Source organism: Molothrus aeneus, chromosome 9 (genome assembly GCF_037042795.1).
Source record: "Molothrus aeneus isolate 106 chromosome 9, BPBGC_Maene_1.0, whole genome shotgun sequence".
NCBI lineage: Eukaryota > Metazoa > Chordata > Aves > Passeriformes > Icteridae > Molothrus > Molothrus aeneus.
The window spans coordinates 19191859-19208822 of record NC_089654.1 but is presented as its reverse complement, the minus strand read 5'-3'; the positions used below and the strand labels follow the sequence as shown (position 1 = coordinate 19208822).

At 39.2% G+C, this 16964-nt stretch overlaps 1 protein-coding gene across 3 annotated transcripts in view; it reads left to right on the top strand.

Annotated features, from left to right (window-relative positions):
* The first annotated feature begins 274 nt into the window (after positions 1–274).
* CDC14A (cell division cycle 14A) overlaps positions 275–16964 on the top strand; it is a 49616-nt gene continuing 32926 nt past the window's right edge. For all 3 annotated transcript variants that reach the window (XM_066556000.1, XM_066556001.1, XM_066555999.1), the window contains exons 1-4: positions 275–445; positions 887–977; positions 9894–9969; positions 16859–16951. In XM_066556000.1, coding sequence (XP_066412097.1) covers positions 340–445; positions 887–977; positions 9894–9969; positions 16859–16951 — 366 coding nt within the window. In that variant the 5' untranslated portion in view covers positions 275–339. The remainder of the gene's footprint in view (positions 446–886; positions 978–9893; positions 9970–16858; positions 16952–16964) is intronic.

Below are 16964 nucleotides of genomic sequence, written 5' to 3'. Positions count from 1 at the left end.
CGGGGGGAGCGCGGGGGGCCGGTCACTCGCAGCGTCAGCCCTGGGCTGGGCGACACAAAGGCTCCGTAACGCGGTTGCCAGAGCGCCGCCGGTCGCCTGGTAACCGCCCGCTGCCGCTTTATCCGGGGGCGTCTCTTGGCTGGGGGCGGGGTGGAGCTGGAGTCTCTGCGGGCGCTTGCCCGTCGTGTCCCGGGGCTCTTCTCGGCTCCGCTCCCGCTCCTATGCGGGCTGCGGCCGCTGCGCTCGCAGCACCCTGGGCCCTGGCGGGCGGCCCCTCTGGCCGGTGGGTCGCGTCCCTGCGAGCGCGCCCCGGCCCCGCCGGCGCTGCTCCGGAGCGCCATGAGCTCGGAGCCGCCCCGCGCCTCGCTATTCCGGGCCCTCTTTAAGATGGAGCCGGCGGCGGCCGCCTCCGAAGTCCTGTTGGGAGCCTCGGAGTTCGTGAAAGGTGAGAGCGGGGCGGAAGCCGTTCCATCCCCTGCCCGCGGGGTCCCGGAGCCTCCCCCAGCGAGGAAACTCGCTGGCTTCTCTACCGCCCTCCCCCGGCTTTGCAGCCTGCCCGGCTCGGCCCCGGCCCCTTTGCCCGGCGGGTTTCGCGGGCTGCCCGCCCCGGCTGCCGCGGGCGCCCCGGCGCCGCTTTCCCCGCGCTCCGGGCGAGGCGCGGGGCCGGCACCTGTTGCTGCGCGCTGCTCGCCGGGCCGGAGCCGCTGCCGAGGGGCTCCCGGCAGGACAGGGCCCGCGGGCGGAGCGCTCCGGGCGCTCCCGCCGCCGCTCACGCAGCAGAAAAAGCAGCGGCGGAGGCTCTTCCGCCCCGCGGTGACAGGCGTGCCCCGAGGCGGCGGCCGGCTGCCTTCGCTGACCGACGCTGTGCCTCTAATCTGTCTTTCAGATCGGCTGTACTTCGCTACTTTACGAACTAAACCGAAAAGTACCGTAAATACCCACTACTTCTGTACCGATGAGGAACTGGTCTATGAAAAGTAAGTGTTGTGGTTCGCATATTCAAAGTGATCACCTGAGAGTCTCCCCAACACACTTTGACGTATTCTATAGAATATTTTTGCCCCGTTGGGTTACTTGCATAGAATATGAGCATGAAGTTAGTCCAGATGTATTTATTTATTAGGTGAAACTAGTTTAACAAGGTGATGCTTAAAAAAGACCCATAAAAACAGCTGCAAGGGCAGTTAAATGGCTTAAGTCGTGGCTGAGCTCAAAGAAGGATATCTAAGCCTTGTAAGATTTGTTTAAAACATGGAGGTCTATTTGGACTAATCACACTTTATTGAATGGTGTCTTAAGTAGAAGACTTATTTGGCACGAATAGATAAACAGAAGTTTGTTTTATATTTTCTGTAGTTTCCTGTATAGAGAGTATGAAGTTTATAGAATCATAAGAATGCAATGTTTAGATGTGCTCTTGAGGAGCGTCTGCAACTTCTTTTATAACTCTGGTTTTATTTGAGGGTTTTGAGATAGCACTTCTTGATGGCTTTTGTATCTTTAGAACAGCAGAAAAAATATTTTCTGTGTAGTAAAAGGTTCACGTTTGTAAGACACTGACTTCATATAGAAGGTAAAAAATAAAACTGATTATAGTTTTGAATACTACTTAAGGACATAAAAAACACCAAACAAATAATCACTCTGTGCTGTGGCTAAAAAGTTGGTGCTTTGGACTGCATTTCAAGACCAACTGTTTCCTGTGTGATGATATATCCCTATCTGCTTGACACGGAGTTGGCTGCAGCAGAAGTGAAACAAAAAGTGTATTCCTATTTTAAGCATAACTTGCTTTCCAAATGATTGGAAGCAATTGTGAACATCAACCCTTCTTCCCTCCTTTCTCCAGTGACCAGCACTGCTTCTGTGAAGATGTAAACCAATATTCCTTGGTTTTTAGCTTATTTTCTTTGCATAGCTTTTCATTCCAGGGTGTCTTTTCTAGATGTTTTCTTATATTTAAACTGTGTGTCTTCTACTGGAGTTCCCAATGGTTCTTTCTGAAAACCGACTTTTGTAATGGGCTGCTTGGGTTGGGAGTAAGTTCTTTTAATGATCATTAAGGAATTTTGATTGGAAGGGACCTTTGGAGTATCCCAAGGGAAGGTTGACCTAATATTGAAAGCAGAACTCAATTGGGGAAGGTCCTGAGCAATTTGTGTGATATGAAAGTGTTACATTTGCATTAAGAAGGGAAACTTGTATCTCTTCCAGACTTCACTATTATGTTTTATTTCTTAATGTGCTTTTAGGAAGTGTGAAGGACTCTTAGGTGGCATTTGATCTTGTGGGTAAGAAGGGGGATTAGTTCTGTACTGTTAGTTACAGATGACTGTACTAACCAAGGCCTGTAACTGAGCCATTTGTGGAAGGACGGTGTCATATTTAAAAAAAAATACTGAGAAATTTGAGAGGGTGTGGAGGAGAATGTAAATTTCTTTAACGTGTAAAGGAAATTCTGTAGGTATATTCCTTAACCCAGTGTTAACGACCTGTGAAGGTGTAACCTGATACCAGATATAATTACTGGGTAATGGAAGGAAGCAAAGTTTCCTTTATCTACTAGGGCACAACTAAAGACCTTGATACGCAACTCCTGGTGGATGTTCTGAATTGATGGTTCCTAATCTGTTTGGCCCATTTTAAAGTTGTTCTCCTGTATCTGATACCATAAAGATATTTTCCCTTTTGTGCTCATAAAATGCTGAAATGTGATATGAAAATAAGTGACAGTTACCAGGTGGTACCAAGGAATTGTGTAATAACCTTTTACATATCATTGCTAAACTTTTCCCTGGTATTTGTATTGCAGCACCCATACCTATCAGTGTCTGCAATATTTGGTAATGCCTGATCTTATTTTTTTTTTCTCCTCTCATATCTAAGGAGATTTATATGGTCTTGGGGAAGTAAAAGCAAGTGTTGGTAGGTTACCATGTTATGTATGTTTTTAATGTCTTTCTGAATTTGGAAGGCTAGAGGTAAGTTGAGGAATAGACTGCAAGGCTCAGTTCTTGGGGAAGTGCTAATTTTACTATAGCTTCCCTCATGTTATCAACAAGCTTGACATCAGTCCCTTGTGTTTCCCAGGCTGCACACAAAGGGGGCCTGACAGGGCTTGTCTGCAAGTAGTAGTGGAGTGTAACTTTAATACAACAGATCAGATGGTCTCCTCACTTCCTCAAAAATGCAGTCTTCTTTGTGAGAAAGTGATTAGAAGTATTTGTTGCATGACAGCAAAGTAAATATTTGGAAGTGAGTTTCGAAATGCTGTAGCTCAGAATGGTGGTTTGCAGAATCTTCATGGAAATGGCCTCCTTGGGTGGTTCTTGTGGTCAAAATTCCACAGCCACTTATCCTTTTCAATCAAATGACTTGTTCAGAAAGTTCTCAGGAGGGGGATAGGAGATGTCTGCTCAGGCATGAAATCCTCAGCACCTGTGAGGTGTGTAAGTAATTACATTGATACAATTGTTTATTGATTTAACTTTGCTTAGATGCATCATTGTAATGACAAGATAAAGATACTTCATGGTACTTGGAAGTAAACTGCTTTTCTTTCAGCTCTTTTTCTGTTTAAATTGCTTTTCTTTGGGCTCCTATTCTGTTAGCTTGTTTCAGAATTTTATTTGGCTGACTTTACAGAGGTGTCAGTTTGCTTTGCTGAAGCAGTATCTGATCTGAAAACCTCATGAATATGTAGGGTTGGAGTTGCCTGATTACAGAGAGCCTGTTACTGGATCACATAGTACTTAAAAACTCACTATCTTGCTTTCTTTTTTCCCCCTACTCTTGAAGAGACATAAGGAAGTAATTTTTATGTTAGTACTATACCCCATTTATTAGACAAAAGAGCTGTAGTGCTAGATCTGATGGTTTGGGAAGTTTGGGGTTGACTTGCTCCTGTACCTTGTCATATGATTTATCACTAAATTATACACAAAGTGGGGTTATGTAATCTTGAGCACTTTAGACTTCAGTTCTCACTTGAAGTTTTCAACCGTTCTAATGACTTCACAATACTGTCTAACTTAAACATTCACACTAAAAAGATAATAAAGATGTTCTTAAAACCATTTAAGTCTATCTTAAATGCTAGCAGACTAGGAACTTGCTACTAGAACTGTCACTGTTTTAGTTAAATGTGCTGCAATTTAACCTTGAACCTATTATACCAGAGAAATTATATACAAATACCTCAATTAAGAAGAAACCTGAATGGAATGATACAATTCTGAAATCTCTTCCTTGACAGTTTTGTTTCTCTAAGATTTTCTCAGTCTTTCTGAAACTTTCTGAGCTTTTTCCTGATAAAGTCTTCACTACTTCTTATAAGGGAGCACAGTCTTTCAGGATAGTGTAATACAGGTAACTATTGCTTCAGAAAAATGGAGTTAATGAGAAACAATCCATCTTGATGAAGATTGTCATTTGGCAAATAGACAAACCTTGCCTTGGCAAGACCTCAGTTAATGAGTTAGGCACTGGTAAGAAGCTTTTTATTCTCTAAGAATAGCATCTTTCACGTTTCACCTTCCAGTAAACAGATCTGGGTTGAGAATACTACACTTGACTGGTTAACTTGGCTTTCACATAGTTTTATCAAAGCAACTTTTAATGTCCTTTTTATTTCTGAATAGTTTTCTCAAACAAAGTCAGAATTTAAATACTGTGAAACGGGAATCTCATATTGATGGTTTATAATGGCCTTCATAAATCATAATGGTTTTATTCAGTCATTTGTTCTGCCTTTGGATCTCTTGTATAAACAGCTTTTGCAGCTCTAATCTCTGACATGGTGTAAGCAGCAATAGAAGTAGTAAATATGATAGTCCCTGTAAATCATGCTTTACACTGAAACATTCTTTCAGGGTATGGGATGCTACTTGCCCATTTCACAGCAGTCCTCATCAGAGCTACTTCAGTTATGTAGCAATAGAGCAAGGCTCTCAAGTGCTTAGCTACAGCCATATTAAATGAGTTCTACTGCATCTGTATATGCAAAGAAACAGTTTGTGTTTCCTGTGACAAGAGTAAGGGTTAGCCTATCTGCTTTGTCTTTGGTTAAATGCTGCTTTTCTGTGGCTCTCCAATAACAGTAGTTGCACAGGAAACCTGAACTTCTCCATGTTTCTGTGGCTTAAATCATTGGAAAGGAGAAAGAAAAACTTAGCCTTGTTACAATAATCAGAGCTGTCGCTTCACACAGAAAGCCATTCACATCAGTAATTTTGAAAACTCAACCTTGACTATTGGATGACCAAGAAAACTTAGCAAGATTAAGTCCAAAACTAAAACAAGGAAATTTCCCAGCTTAATTTTATACATAACTTTACCATATCTGTCTTTGCTTTTTCATAAGTACAAGATAAAAGCATTTGCCAGTAGCACTGAGGAGGTTTTTCTTTTGTTTGCAGTAAAAGGGTACCAGAATAAAACAGCAGCTTTCTAAGCTCCAGTTTGATGTTGGATGGGAATGTAGCTTGTCTAGGAAATCTCTTATGTACATCTTGGCCTCTGTCAAGATGACTTTTTTTCCAAAGGGACTAGGCTTCTCATATGACCTGAAGGTTCTACAGGGCAACTTTTTATGCAAGAAGCTCTTCATTGTTAATTTGTTTTTGATATCAAGGAGCACTGGATTAAAAAATCATGTATCTGGAATAATTATTTTAATTATCTATTACTTAGATCTGTGAGTTGTTGGATTTTGAAGAATCAGGATCTTGAGGAGTATTTGGAACTTCCAAGATGAAAAGGACTTAATACCTGGGGGTTTTTGCATTATCCAGGGCCTCTGCACTATTCCTGCCTTCAGCTATTTCCAGGGTTATTTTTGCTGTATCACCCTTGGTCTGTTCAGAAGCACACAATCCCTAAGCAGCATTAAGCGTTAGGAATTTTGTCTTGGCCCAATTAAGGAAGCTCCTAACAATCCACGTGTTACTGGAACCAGTGGATGAGAGGACAAAAACAGTGCTCACCTTTTTTCACGTGCTTGAGAAGTGGGGAGGAGAAACACACTTCAGGAAACTGGAGTTGGAGAAAAAAGCCTGAATAGGTAAGATTTCCCAGGCAGCAGTTAGGTTGTAATGAATGTGCAGGCTGATCCTCTCACGCAGAGCATTTGTTGCATGTGGGAAGTGTTCAGTTTATGATTGGAAGGGAGTAGCTGAATAGTCAGGTCACCACTTCTGCAGCACCTGGGCCTGTGCTGTTGAATGGCCAGGCTCACAGCAGGTGCAGTAGGGCCCTTGGAGGGTCATAACCTGAATGTTCCTGCAGGAAAGAGGGAGGGAGGAGCAAGACAAGACTGAATCACAATTAGAGAAATAGTCTTTTAATTTTAATAAAAGCTGGACATTTGTAAAATGCTGAAAAATTAGCCAAGTTTTGCAGTTAGGAAGCTGTATTTTTGTTATTTTACCAGGGTCTTGGGTTTTATCTTTTGACTTAAGTAATTGCAAGCTTGGGGGGCTCCTGTTTTGGCAAGCAAGTGGCTTTATATGATTGCAAGTCTTCAAGAAGGCAAACTTCATACTTTAACGAGTATACTTGTACTTTGTGCTCCAGTTCTGGATATGTACTCTAGAAAATGATTGCAGTTATTAAATAGTGCCTCTGTTTTCAAGTTACTAAACCAATGACTGAATAAGGTGGCAAACAAGAAACATCATGCCATGATTGGAAGTGAGTGGCAGTATAAAAGTACTGCTCTGTAGGGAAAAGGTATCAGGCATCTGAAGCAAAGTATAAGTAATACATTTTATTTTTGAAAGATGATATCCTGGCCTTATAGATTGATGGAGGTTAATATGGACCTCAGCAAATTAGGGAGATGGACAATCACCAACTGTATGAAATTCAGCAAGGGCAGGTGCCAGATTCTGCACCTGGAATGGGACAACCCTGGATATAGGGGCAGACTGGGGAGTGGGAGGCCAGAGAGCAACACCACAGAAAGGGACCTCAGCATACTCTGAGAGTCTATGGAGGTTATCAATTCAGTTAAAAATCTCCTAGGCTGTAATATTCCTTCATTGAATGGCACCATCTAATCATTCAGGATGGGAAATCTGTTTGTCATTTTTCTCCAGCACAAGGGTCAGAGATATTCAAATGCTTAGCAAAAAGTGGTGTTTGCTTTCAGAAGTGCTGGTTCAGGCTTGAACTGACACCTGGCACCTTCATGTGGCATCCCATGGAACTGCAGTTGGAAACGACTTCTTACTGAAGGGATGTGGGCTGCATTTCCTTCACCATTAAATTCCCTGGAAGAATTTACAGTAGCTGTTTGTATGACAGAGTAGAGCAATGGGCTGGCCTTTCTTGGGGGATGACCATTCCTATGATACAGTACAGCAAATGCCTCAGATATAATACTGCAACAAATTACAGGTAGGAAGAAATGGTTCTAGGAGTTTAAGGAGAAAACAGATACCAGAAACTTATGCTATTGCTTCCAGGTGACATCATGATAGTATTTTTGAAGTAGAGTATTTAAATGTTCAGCTAGGATATTCTAGGGTTTTGCTACTTAGTTTGAGAAGCATTAGGGTAGCAAGTCCCCATGGGATGAGGGGGGAGAATAACTTAAGATATCATCTAGGTACTTGATGAAAACAAAATATAATTAAATGTAGTTAATACCATACCTGCCTTCTGCTCCTCTGGTTTCCACCTCTGTTGTAAGTAACTATCTCTCTTAACTAGCTTAAGCTTCAGAGGCATTCCAATTTCTTACTTTGTTTTTAAATGCTTTGTTAAAACATCTAGATGTAAAAGAGATGGAAGTAAAATAATATTGGATGAATTGTTATCAGTGACTATTTGCCTTTTCTTATGTTGTTCTTCAGTTTTTGCCAAATGAAATTCTTTATTCAGCTGGTGACTTGGTGTGTCATTTCATCCCCATTCTCTATACCCTGCCCATTTCCCATGTTCCACTTACATTTACTTAAAATTCTGGTCTTGAGATGAAAATCCTTTGGGTGAAGCAGGATCAAGTGTCACTAATTCAAGTATAAAAATGGTCTTTTGTAGAAAAAGTAATGAGGGTGCATAGGATTAAATCCTTCTGCTTAAACATGTCAGAAACTGTATTTAGGCCTAGAGATGTCAATTGAAGAAAGATTCTGTAGATCAGAGTTCATTGACTTCAGTACAGAGCCTTGTATTATCTTCCAAAGAACTCTTTTGATTTGAAGATTTGTAAAGCACTTGTTTCACTTAGCCCCATCAAAGAAAGGGTAATTAAGAGGTATAAAATGGAGAAAGGTTATGTTACATTCATTATTTTAACTATCTGCCTCACATTTCATCCTCAGTGTTTTATCAGCAAGGGCAAGAGCTGGTTTATACTGCTTCTATGGGAGTAGGGAAATAACTTGGGAATTGACAGTGGTTTTGTGTATGGGTGGTAATGCTGATGCAGCAGGGACTGAAAGTGCCTTTCCTTTGATTGTGTTTGTATTCTGAGAAATATTTTGTTTCTGCAGCATAGAAAAAGAGGGGTAGTACCAGTGTCTTAAACATAGATGCTTCTACCCCCTTCTCCACTGTGTTAAGAGAAACACAGGATTCTTAATGGTAATCAGTGATGGAGAATTAGTCCAAGATTGTAACATCTTTAACTTCAGGGCTGAGAGATGCTGAATGGCTTCATTTTGTAGAAAGACAATTACTTCCTGGACAGATTCAAATGTATTTTGTCCTTATACCCACCAAAATAGTAATTTGTCTTGTGGATAAATTTCTAAATTGATTTTCATGTACTTTTTCTACACTGCTGTTCAAATTTAATCATGTGGAAAAGTAGAACTGGATATATTACTTCATATTGATTGACTTCTAGCAAATGAATTGTGATACATCTTATCGTAAAGCATGGCTGTACTTCAGTTCTTTAGGTGAATTGTGTATTCAGTTATAACTTTCAGATACTTTGCTCTCAATTTTTTTAAGCATTCTGTATTATAGTAACTATCCCATTCCATATTTTTCCACAATATCTTAAAAAGAATTTTTCAAAAATAATTTTAATACTTCCATCTTATTTTTAAGTGAAAGAATGCTCTAAATTTGATGGAGTAAGATAGGGTTTGATTCATGTGTTAGTGCAGCTATATGGGAGGAGGCATTAGGAAGCCTTCTATATGACTTTCCTGGTAGCTACATTCACTCCAATGTTGTTGGAGCTCCTGTTTTAACTTCTTGTTTGTCTTAACTCATGTTTGTCCTTAGAACGTTTTTATTTCATCTCTATGAAAAGCTGTACGGAGGATTTTGTTTTAAAAATAACTATTGACCAAATTTGGCCGACTTATCTTAGAGAGGATGATGAATTCTGAAGTTAAACCCTGCTTTCCTGGGGCTGCAGTTTTCTCTTGGTTTAGTTAACTTCTGTCCTACCTAAAAATTAGGTTCTAGTAGTTGGCAAGCTTGGTCTTTTTCCCAGCTAATTATCTTCTGTAATTACAACATAATGTTTTGTGCTGAACTGAACCTTAACCAACACTTGTGTTGTTACTTGATATTGTGAGATAGATGATACTGCAATAGCATTGGTGTGGCAGGAAGGCTCCATGTCCTAGAGAGTGATCAAACCAATATGATTGTCTCTTTTTGCACTGGTCTTGGCTTTGTTGTTTGAGAGAATGTGGGGAGGAGATCAGTGATGTCATAAACACTAAAAAGATGAAGCACTCCTAATTTGTTTAAATTAATTGTTACTATTGTCCTTTTAAATTAATCAATAAAAAACTTATCTGTTGTTCCATGTGGATTGGCTACTCAGTATTCTTGATTTTCAGCTTTATTTATCAACAGCATGCATGTTGAAATTTGCTTAGCTCTTTTGTATAAATAATACTGTTTTGTGGTTTTTTTTCCAGTTTCTATGGAGACTTTGGACCATTAAATTTGGCAATGTTATACAGATACTGCTGTAAACTAAATAAGAAATTAAAGGTAAGTTTAGTTTAAAAACAATGTTCCTATATTTTTGTATTTTCAAATTGAAATAAAATTAACCAGTTTGAAAGTGGCTCTTAGGTGCTCACTAGCTAGGTGGTTATTGCTAAGCTTTAAGGATATTTTGTTTTGAGTTTTTTTCCCCTCTGAAGAGTGAAAGAAAATAATATGCCCTCATTTTGGCTTAGGAGGTGGGGCAGGTGACTGAAGGCTGTGTTCATCTTTTTGCATAACCTCAACACTTTTAAGACAATAGTAACAAAAGCTCCTAATTGTGTCACCACAAATTAGGGTTTGCAGCTAATGAAGTGTGTGTGCTGGCCTGAATAACTGAAAAAACAGGTACTCAAGGAACAAAACATGGGTCTTGAAATCCCACTGTTTAAAGTAAGTCTCAGTGGAAAAGGGGCCAGGGCAGAGTGAGAAAAAGAAGGCCTTGGGACTGTGAGAGCAGATAAAACATGGGTGTGCTATCAACACAGTTTTGGTGACAAATCTAAATCACAGCATCACACTGGCCTCTGTGCCTAAATCCCAGCTCCATCCCAGCTAGACCCTCTGAGCATATGTACAGCTGCAGACTTCACTTTCTCCAAATACCTGTGATGAAGTGATTTGCAGCATGTATAGAAAATCTGTCAACTGCAAGAAATGAAACAGATGTTTTAATTCCAAAATGATGATTAATGTAACTTGTGGGCAAATAAGGAGGAGGCCCTTCACTAAATGTTACAGATTTAAATCTTTTATCATATAAAGTATTAGACCTGTTACTGACAGAAGGAAATAGGACAGCAGATGTGATTGCTTTGGCCACTGTTAAGAGGGTCCCTTTATTGAAAATGACATTATTTCTAGGGTCACAAATGAAACCTTTAGTTAAGTAGATTCATGCTACCTGCTGCTTTCAGGGGTATGCTGAATTCCATGAATTCTTAAGTGGAGGTTCTGCAAATTGAAGGGCTTTTAGAGTTGCTGCAAATTTCTTGAAAAAATAAGTGCTTCTAGTGAAAATTTACATTGCTTCTTACTTTAAAAAGATACTTATAAAAAATTAATCTCTACTGTTTGTGATTTTGAATACCTGTGCTCATATTGGGGAAACATTTGATTTGCCATTTGATAACACCAGCACCTTATAAATACCTTATCCCATTTTGCAGTGCCACTGCCCCATTCAAACACATGACCAATGGTTCTTACTCAGTAGGAATCTATTTTTTCACTGTAATTCTGCTGTTTGTGACCTTATATTTGTGTTATTAAAAACTGGAGTGTGCTTGCTCTGTGAAGCAGTTACTCCAGAGAAGAACCAGTAATCAACTTACTATTCTAACTTCACTGTGCTCTTGGGAACTAGAGAGATCAGTTCTGTCTTTTCCAGATTCAGATTGTGACTGTGATCAGTTTGGGACTGTTATACAGTCTCATGTATTACTGTATGCCTTCAATCTTGAACCTAGGTACAGGAGTTTCACCCAGAAAATAAGTAAGCAACTAATAAATATCTCAGGGTTTTTTTTAATGGTTGAGTATTAAACAGGAATGTGTCTGCAGTCTTTATTCTTGTTCTAAGACCATCATCTTGCTCGTTGAATGAGGCAAGTGAATCATCAGAAGTGTCTTGTAAGCATGGTGATGGAGATTGGATGTTATGATGGGAAAAAAACAAAGGAGCTTAAATTAACTCTTCTGATAGGAACTACTAACCCTGATATTTGCAGGGTTGGTTTAGCAAACTGTAATGTCATTTTTAATGTAACTTTTCTAGTTTTTGAGAAGAGTGAATGTACTTGCACTGCAGGGTGAAGGTTACAGCTGGCCAGGACCAGAAAAGAGAGGTCTCCACTGGGAGGAAGTGCAGTTTGTTGCTTCTGGTTTGCCAGAGGCTAATTCTAAATAGGTTAAATTAAACTCCTACTGCCTAAGAGAGAAGGGTAACCTGATAATGCAACCACTTGAAAGTAATACCTGGAATCGAACAGCTAAAGCTTGGAGTACTGCCAGAGTGGTTTAAAAACTTACATATGAATGGACTCCAGTCTGGCTGATTGACACCACCCCTGGGGCAGACCAGTACTGCTAATGTAAGCCTTGCTCTTCTAGCAGTTAAAATTTGTGCCACACTCTCCTAATTTAGATACCATCTGCAGTGGGTAAGTAGGCTTGTAAGACAGAGCCGGGGCTGAAGCCTGCCTCTGCATGTGTATTCACATGGCTCAGAGGAGTGCATCTCCTGGGGACTGTAGGCCTAGCTACAGTGGCTGCTGCTCAGCTTCTCCAGGCAAGAGTTAATCACTGTCTGTACACCTCATCTTCTTGTGTTTGTCCTTCACACGTGTCCTCAAGAGGAGTTCTGGGGCCTGAACTAGAGTGTTAACAAGTTTGTGACCTGTGACTTACCTGCCCTACAGCAGCAAAAGTATGGTAATTGTCATGTGGCACCAGGTGATGTGTAAGCAGCCTGGGATGAGTGTTTCAGAGATGGGAAGTGCAGATTGGACTAAGGACAGAGAGAGAGCCCTGTTGGGAAGGCACACCCTTGCCTTAAGGGTGCCCTGTGACCTGCTGCAGGAGGTGTTTGATCATAGGAAGTGAAAGAGTCTGCAGATTGTCATGGGATGGTTGCTATTACCATACTGCAACACTTTTGGGATCCTGAAACAATCATAGTGCTTAAGCCCAGATGATTTGGTGTGCTTGATTGGGTAAGCACTTAGTGTACTTTTCTTAAGAAAAGAGTCCTTAAGTATGGCACAAAAAGAGATAACTCGCAAACATGCAGGGTTTGGTATGGATATGGTGTCTCAAATTTAATACTTAGGCTTCTTTAATTTTAAAACTCCTATGGTTAGGAACAGGAGAAATGAAAGTATAAGATCTCATTAAAGCTGGAAAGCCCCACAAGCTTCCCTTTCAAATCTTTCAGCTATATCTCTTTCTCTTTTGGGAGAGAAGTGTGACATGAGGCAGTATTCTGCTTTCTCCTCTCCTTTTGTGGGGGACTGCTGAGGAAGAAGGATATTGGTTTGAAATGTGCTAAGGACAGATCAACATTTTAAAGTAAACTGTTGTAACTTTATGCTGACTGATTTTTTTTGAAACAGTAAATACCTCTGACCTGAAGAGGTAAAGAATTTATTCAGATATCCATTTGCTGAGAAAATTTGAGGCAAAGTCTTGTCCGTGCCTTACAGGAAAACCTTTTTGACCTTGTGTTTGTAATTTTTCAACTGTTGATTGCTGTGAAGATGATTGTCACTATTGAAGTCAGCAGCAAGGAAGAACTTGTCTGTGCTGTCTTCCTACTTGATATTTGAATTCTGTTCAGGTCAGAAAACACTTGACTAAGGAACTGGGCTTCATTTATGAATGAAATTTTTTTCTTGTTTTTAAGTAAGTCTGATTTCATGAAAACTGCTTTTAAAAAACTGTTGTGTTATCTGTGCATAGCCTTACACATTCTCAATAAATTAAGGAGCAGAAGTAATCAGGGAGTGTTGCTGATGTAAATGATACAAGTATTGAAGATCAGAGGCAGGAGAGGAAAGGTACTGGCAGGCTTATAAACTATGGGGTTAACTTTTTGTATGGTAGCTGTATTGCTACTGAATCATAGAGGGATTTGGCTTTTTTTTTGTTTTACTATAAATAAACTGCTGGGCATACACAGGGAGCTATAGTAATTGCAAAGCATCTCATTTAGGACAGCCTAGATTTTGAGGCAGGGTTGCATGCACATGTTTAAATTAATTATTTTGTATTAAATTTTCCAATCTTGTACTCATGTCTATTTGCAAGTACATGTGTACACCTGTGTATATATATAAAGTAGAATTTGCATAGATCTAGGCTTATTAAACACATTGAAGTAATTTCTTGCTTGAGCAGTGCAACTGTGTTAACCTTATTATCCGTTATATAAAATACTGTCAAATAATATGTTGATTTTACACAGCTGTCTGGTAATTGTCCACCACAACACTTTCTAATCCTGTCATCAATTCTCGGCAAGTAAATATCTCTTGAAATCTACAGGGAACTTTTAAAAAAGAAAAAAACATAATCCTGCAGTGAAAGTAAATCTGTAACCCTTATGAATTAGTTTTGTTACCTAAAGCAGAAATCGCTACACTTTGTGTAACCTCTGCCTTTAATTTGCAAGATTGTCTTTCAGTTTGTTCCTCTGGGATGTATCTTGACAGACACTGTTACGTTATACTGTTAAAATTTATCTTTGAATATTGTGTGAAACTGATAAAATTTTCTCTCTGGTAAAGAATATTTTTAGTGCTTTATAGTGTGTGCACCTTAGTTTTGTTGTGGAAAAAAGGAAAGATTATTGGCAACTATGTTATCTGCAACTATAGTTGTTCCCTAGATGACGTGTGTTGAAGAAGTCCTTGTTGAAACATTGCTGATTCTTCAGAGCTGTGCAGTGCCTAAGGGAACTGAAGCCCTAATCCATTCAGGTGGAGCTCTGGAGATGTAAAAACAATAACCTCCCAGAGCTGTTGTGAAAGCTCATCATTGAACCTGGCCAGAGGGGTAGATGGAGCTTATTAAATACGATCAGAAAATCAGTTGGTTTGGTTTTGTTTATTTTTTTTAATAGCTCATATAGCTTAGATTTGTTGATGAAAGTGCACTGATTTGACAAATTGCATGTTAATGTTAACAGATGCACTGCATCGATGCTTCAGCAAACACCTGCTGTAAAACTTACTTTTCTGTAACTAGTGTGCAAATAAAGTTATTTGTTTTATAGGCTTCTGAATACTTAAATTGTGCTGCTGTGCTGCTTGCTATGCTATAAGGCATTAGCAACAGTTTTCAATTTTGTGTTAAAGCTTTAGTCAGGATTCAAAACACATTGAAATATTTCATATGACAAGGATTAAACCCTTACATATTGAAAACGATGCAATAAAACTGATCCATTGTTTTCATCTAAATATTCTGGAAACTTCAGATTATGGATACTTTGGGTAGAAAAGTGTCTCAAAATTGGAACGACTTGATATACCCATATGATTAAAAAATCCATTCTATAAAATAAAACAAGAAATATGGTCTTACTACATGGAACTTACTTCTCACTAGCTAGCTTTGCAGTTTAAATAGTGTTTTAGGTGTACTGTAAACTGCTGCAAAGAACTTTGCTTTAAAATAAGTAGTAGTCAATAAGTTATAATTGAAGTTCTGTCACTGTTGCATAACTACTGTAATCTTATCCCACCTACACATCATGGGTGGAATTGCAGTTAGAGAACACTAAAATTAAAAAATTGAGGAGGGGGAAGAAAGGAGGAATCTTAAAGTACTGGGATTCATTTTGTCAAGTTTTAATAAAAATTGAATGCTTCACTAATTAAGTAACGACTTGTGCTTCGTATGTTTGCATATAAACTGAGAGATGTTGCTGTTGGCCTTAAGACACAACCTCTTCCAATCAACAGCAAGCAGCTATTTCAGCAGTTAGTCCTATTTACACTCACTTGCATTAGCTCTCACTCCTTCCACCTCTGGAAGTTGTGCCTTGGAAGAGCAGACTGGAAGGTGCAGTTAGATCTGCAAGTTTCGGTGGGGTTGGGAGTAACAAACTCACTGTGGTGCCTGCTTCAGCTTTCTCCTGAGCTGATGAAATATTTGGGTTTTTTTGTAAAATTTGATTCTGTGGTTAAAACTATTCTAAAATTTGCAATAAGTTTTTGAGATGAGATTTTGTGGTAAGTTTTGAAGACTCAACACGGACAAGTTTCTGGAGGTGAAATACAGTTGGCACTAAAAATGAAACCCTATTCTGCAGCAGTTACCTTAGCTCCCCTTCCCAAGTGTCAGCAGTGTCAAGAGTTAAAAACCTGAAGTTGGGTAACAACAGCACTGGTATTAGGGCATTTTATAAACATGCAACCTTTAAAAATAGAAAATTGTTTCAAATAATTTGAAACAGAATCTAGTATATTTGTTGATGACTTCCTCAAAACTGTAGGAGTGCTGTAAAAATTGATCTGCAAAAACATACAGGGGTGTAGCAGAGTATAATGAAGTGTGGCAATTCATGAAATTTTACAAATTACTAATGCAGTAAATTGTTCAACTTGCCAATTTTAAGTGACAATATTGTCTCTCTCTGGCTTTAAACAGTTTTGCTGCAGCTTGTCATTATTGTGCTTTTCTGGTGCTTGTTGATTTTGTTTTCAATGGGAGGTTTGTCCACAGGATTCTGACACAGGCTTCTTTTCTTCATAAAGAAATAGAATTGTGAGTGTTACTAGTTTTGTCTTTGCCTAGCCTTTTCTTCAGGCTTTTCTCTTATGCAATCTTTTTCTTTTGTTTTACCTTTTTAAGTAAATTCTTGCTGTTGGAGGTTTCTAAATATGTCCGTCACCCATTATAAAGTATAGATGGAAGTGTTTAACTTATAAAATGACTGTAAGGTTGATTGCTTGACTTTTTCTTCTGTCTTCTCCACAGAATTATGTGCTAAAGAGGTTTAACATACAGGATGATGTTTTAGTTTGAAAATTTCGATGTCTTTAATCAGTGTTCATAAGTGAGCGTTTCAAATATTTAAACTTGGTGGGAAAAAAAGATCCAGATTTTTATATTGAAGATTTTGGTTCAGCTCCACTTTATACATATTTTTGTACAGCTAACTTAGAGATCTGCTCAGAAACAGTGGCTATTTCCCTGCACTCTTACTTATCTGTGATATAAGAAGATTCTTCAGAGTATCAGTAATTTTTGCTCCTTCAATTTTAAGAACCTCTCGATAAGAATTTTCTCTAACATGTTATGCAGTTTTGGAAAAGTGATTTTGCTAAAGTATTCTTAAAGCATATTCTTAGTAAATATGCTGTTTTGTTTATTTTCTTTTAAACAGTATTTCAGCCTCTCAAGGAAGAAGATTGTGTACTACACCAGCTTTGACCAGCGGAAGCGAGCGAATGCAGCGTTTTTAATAGGTTCATATGCTGTAAGTATTTTTG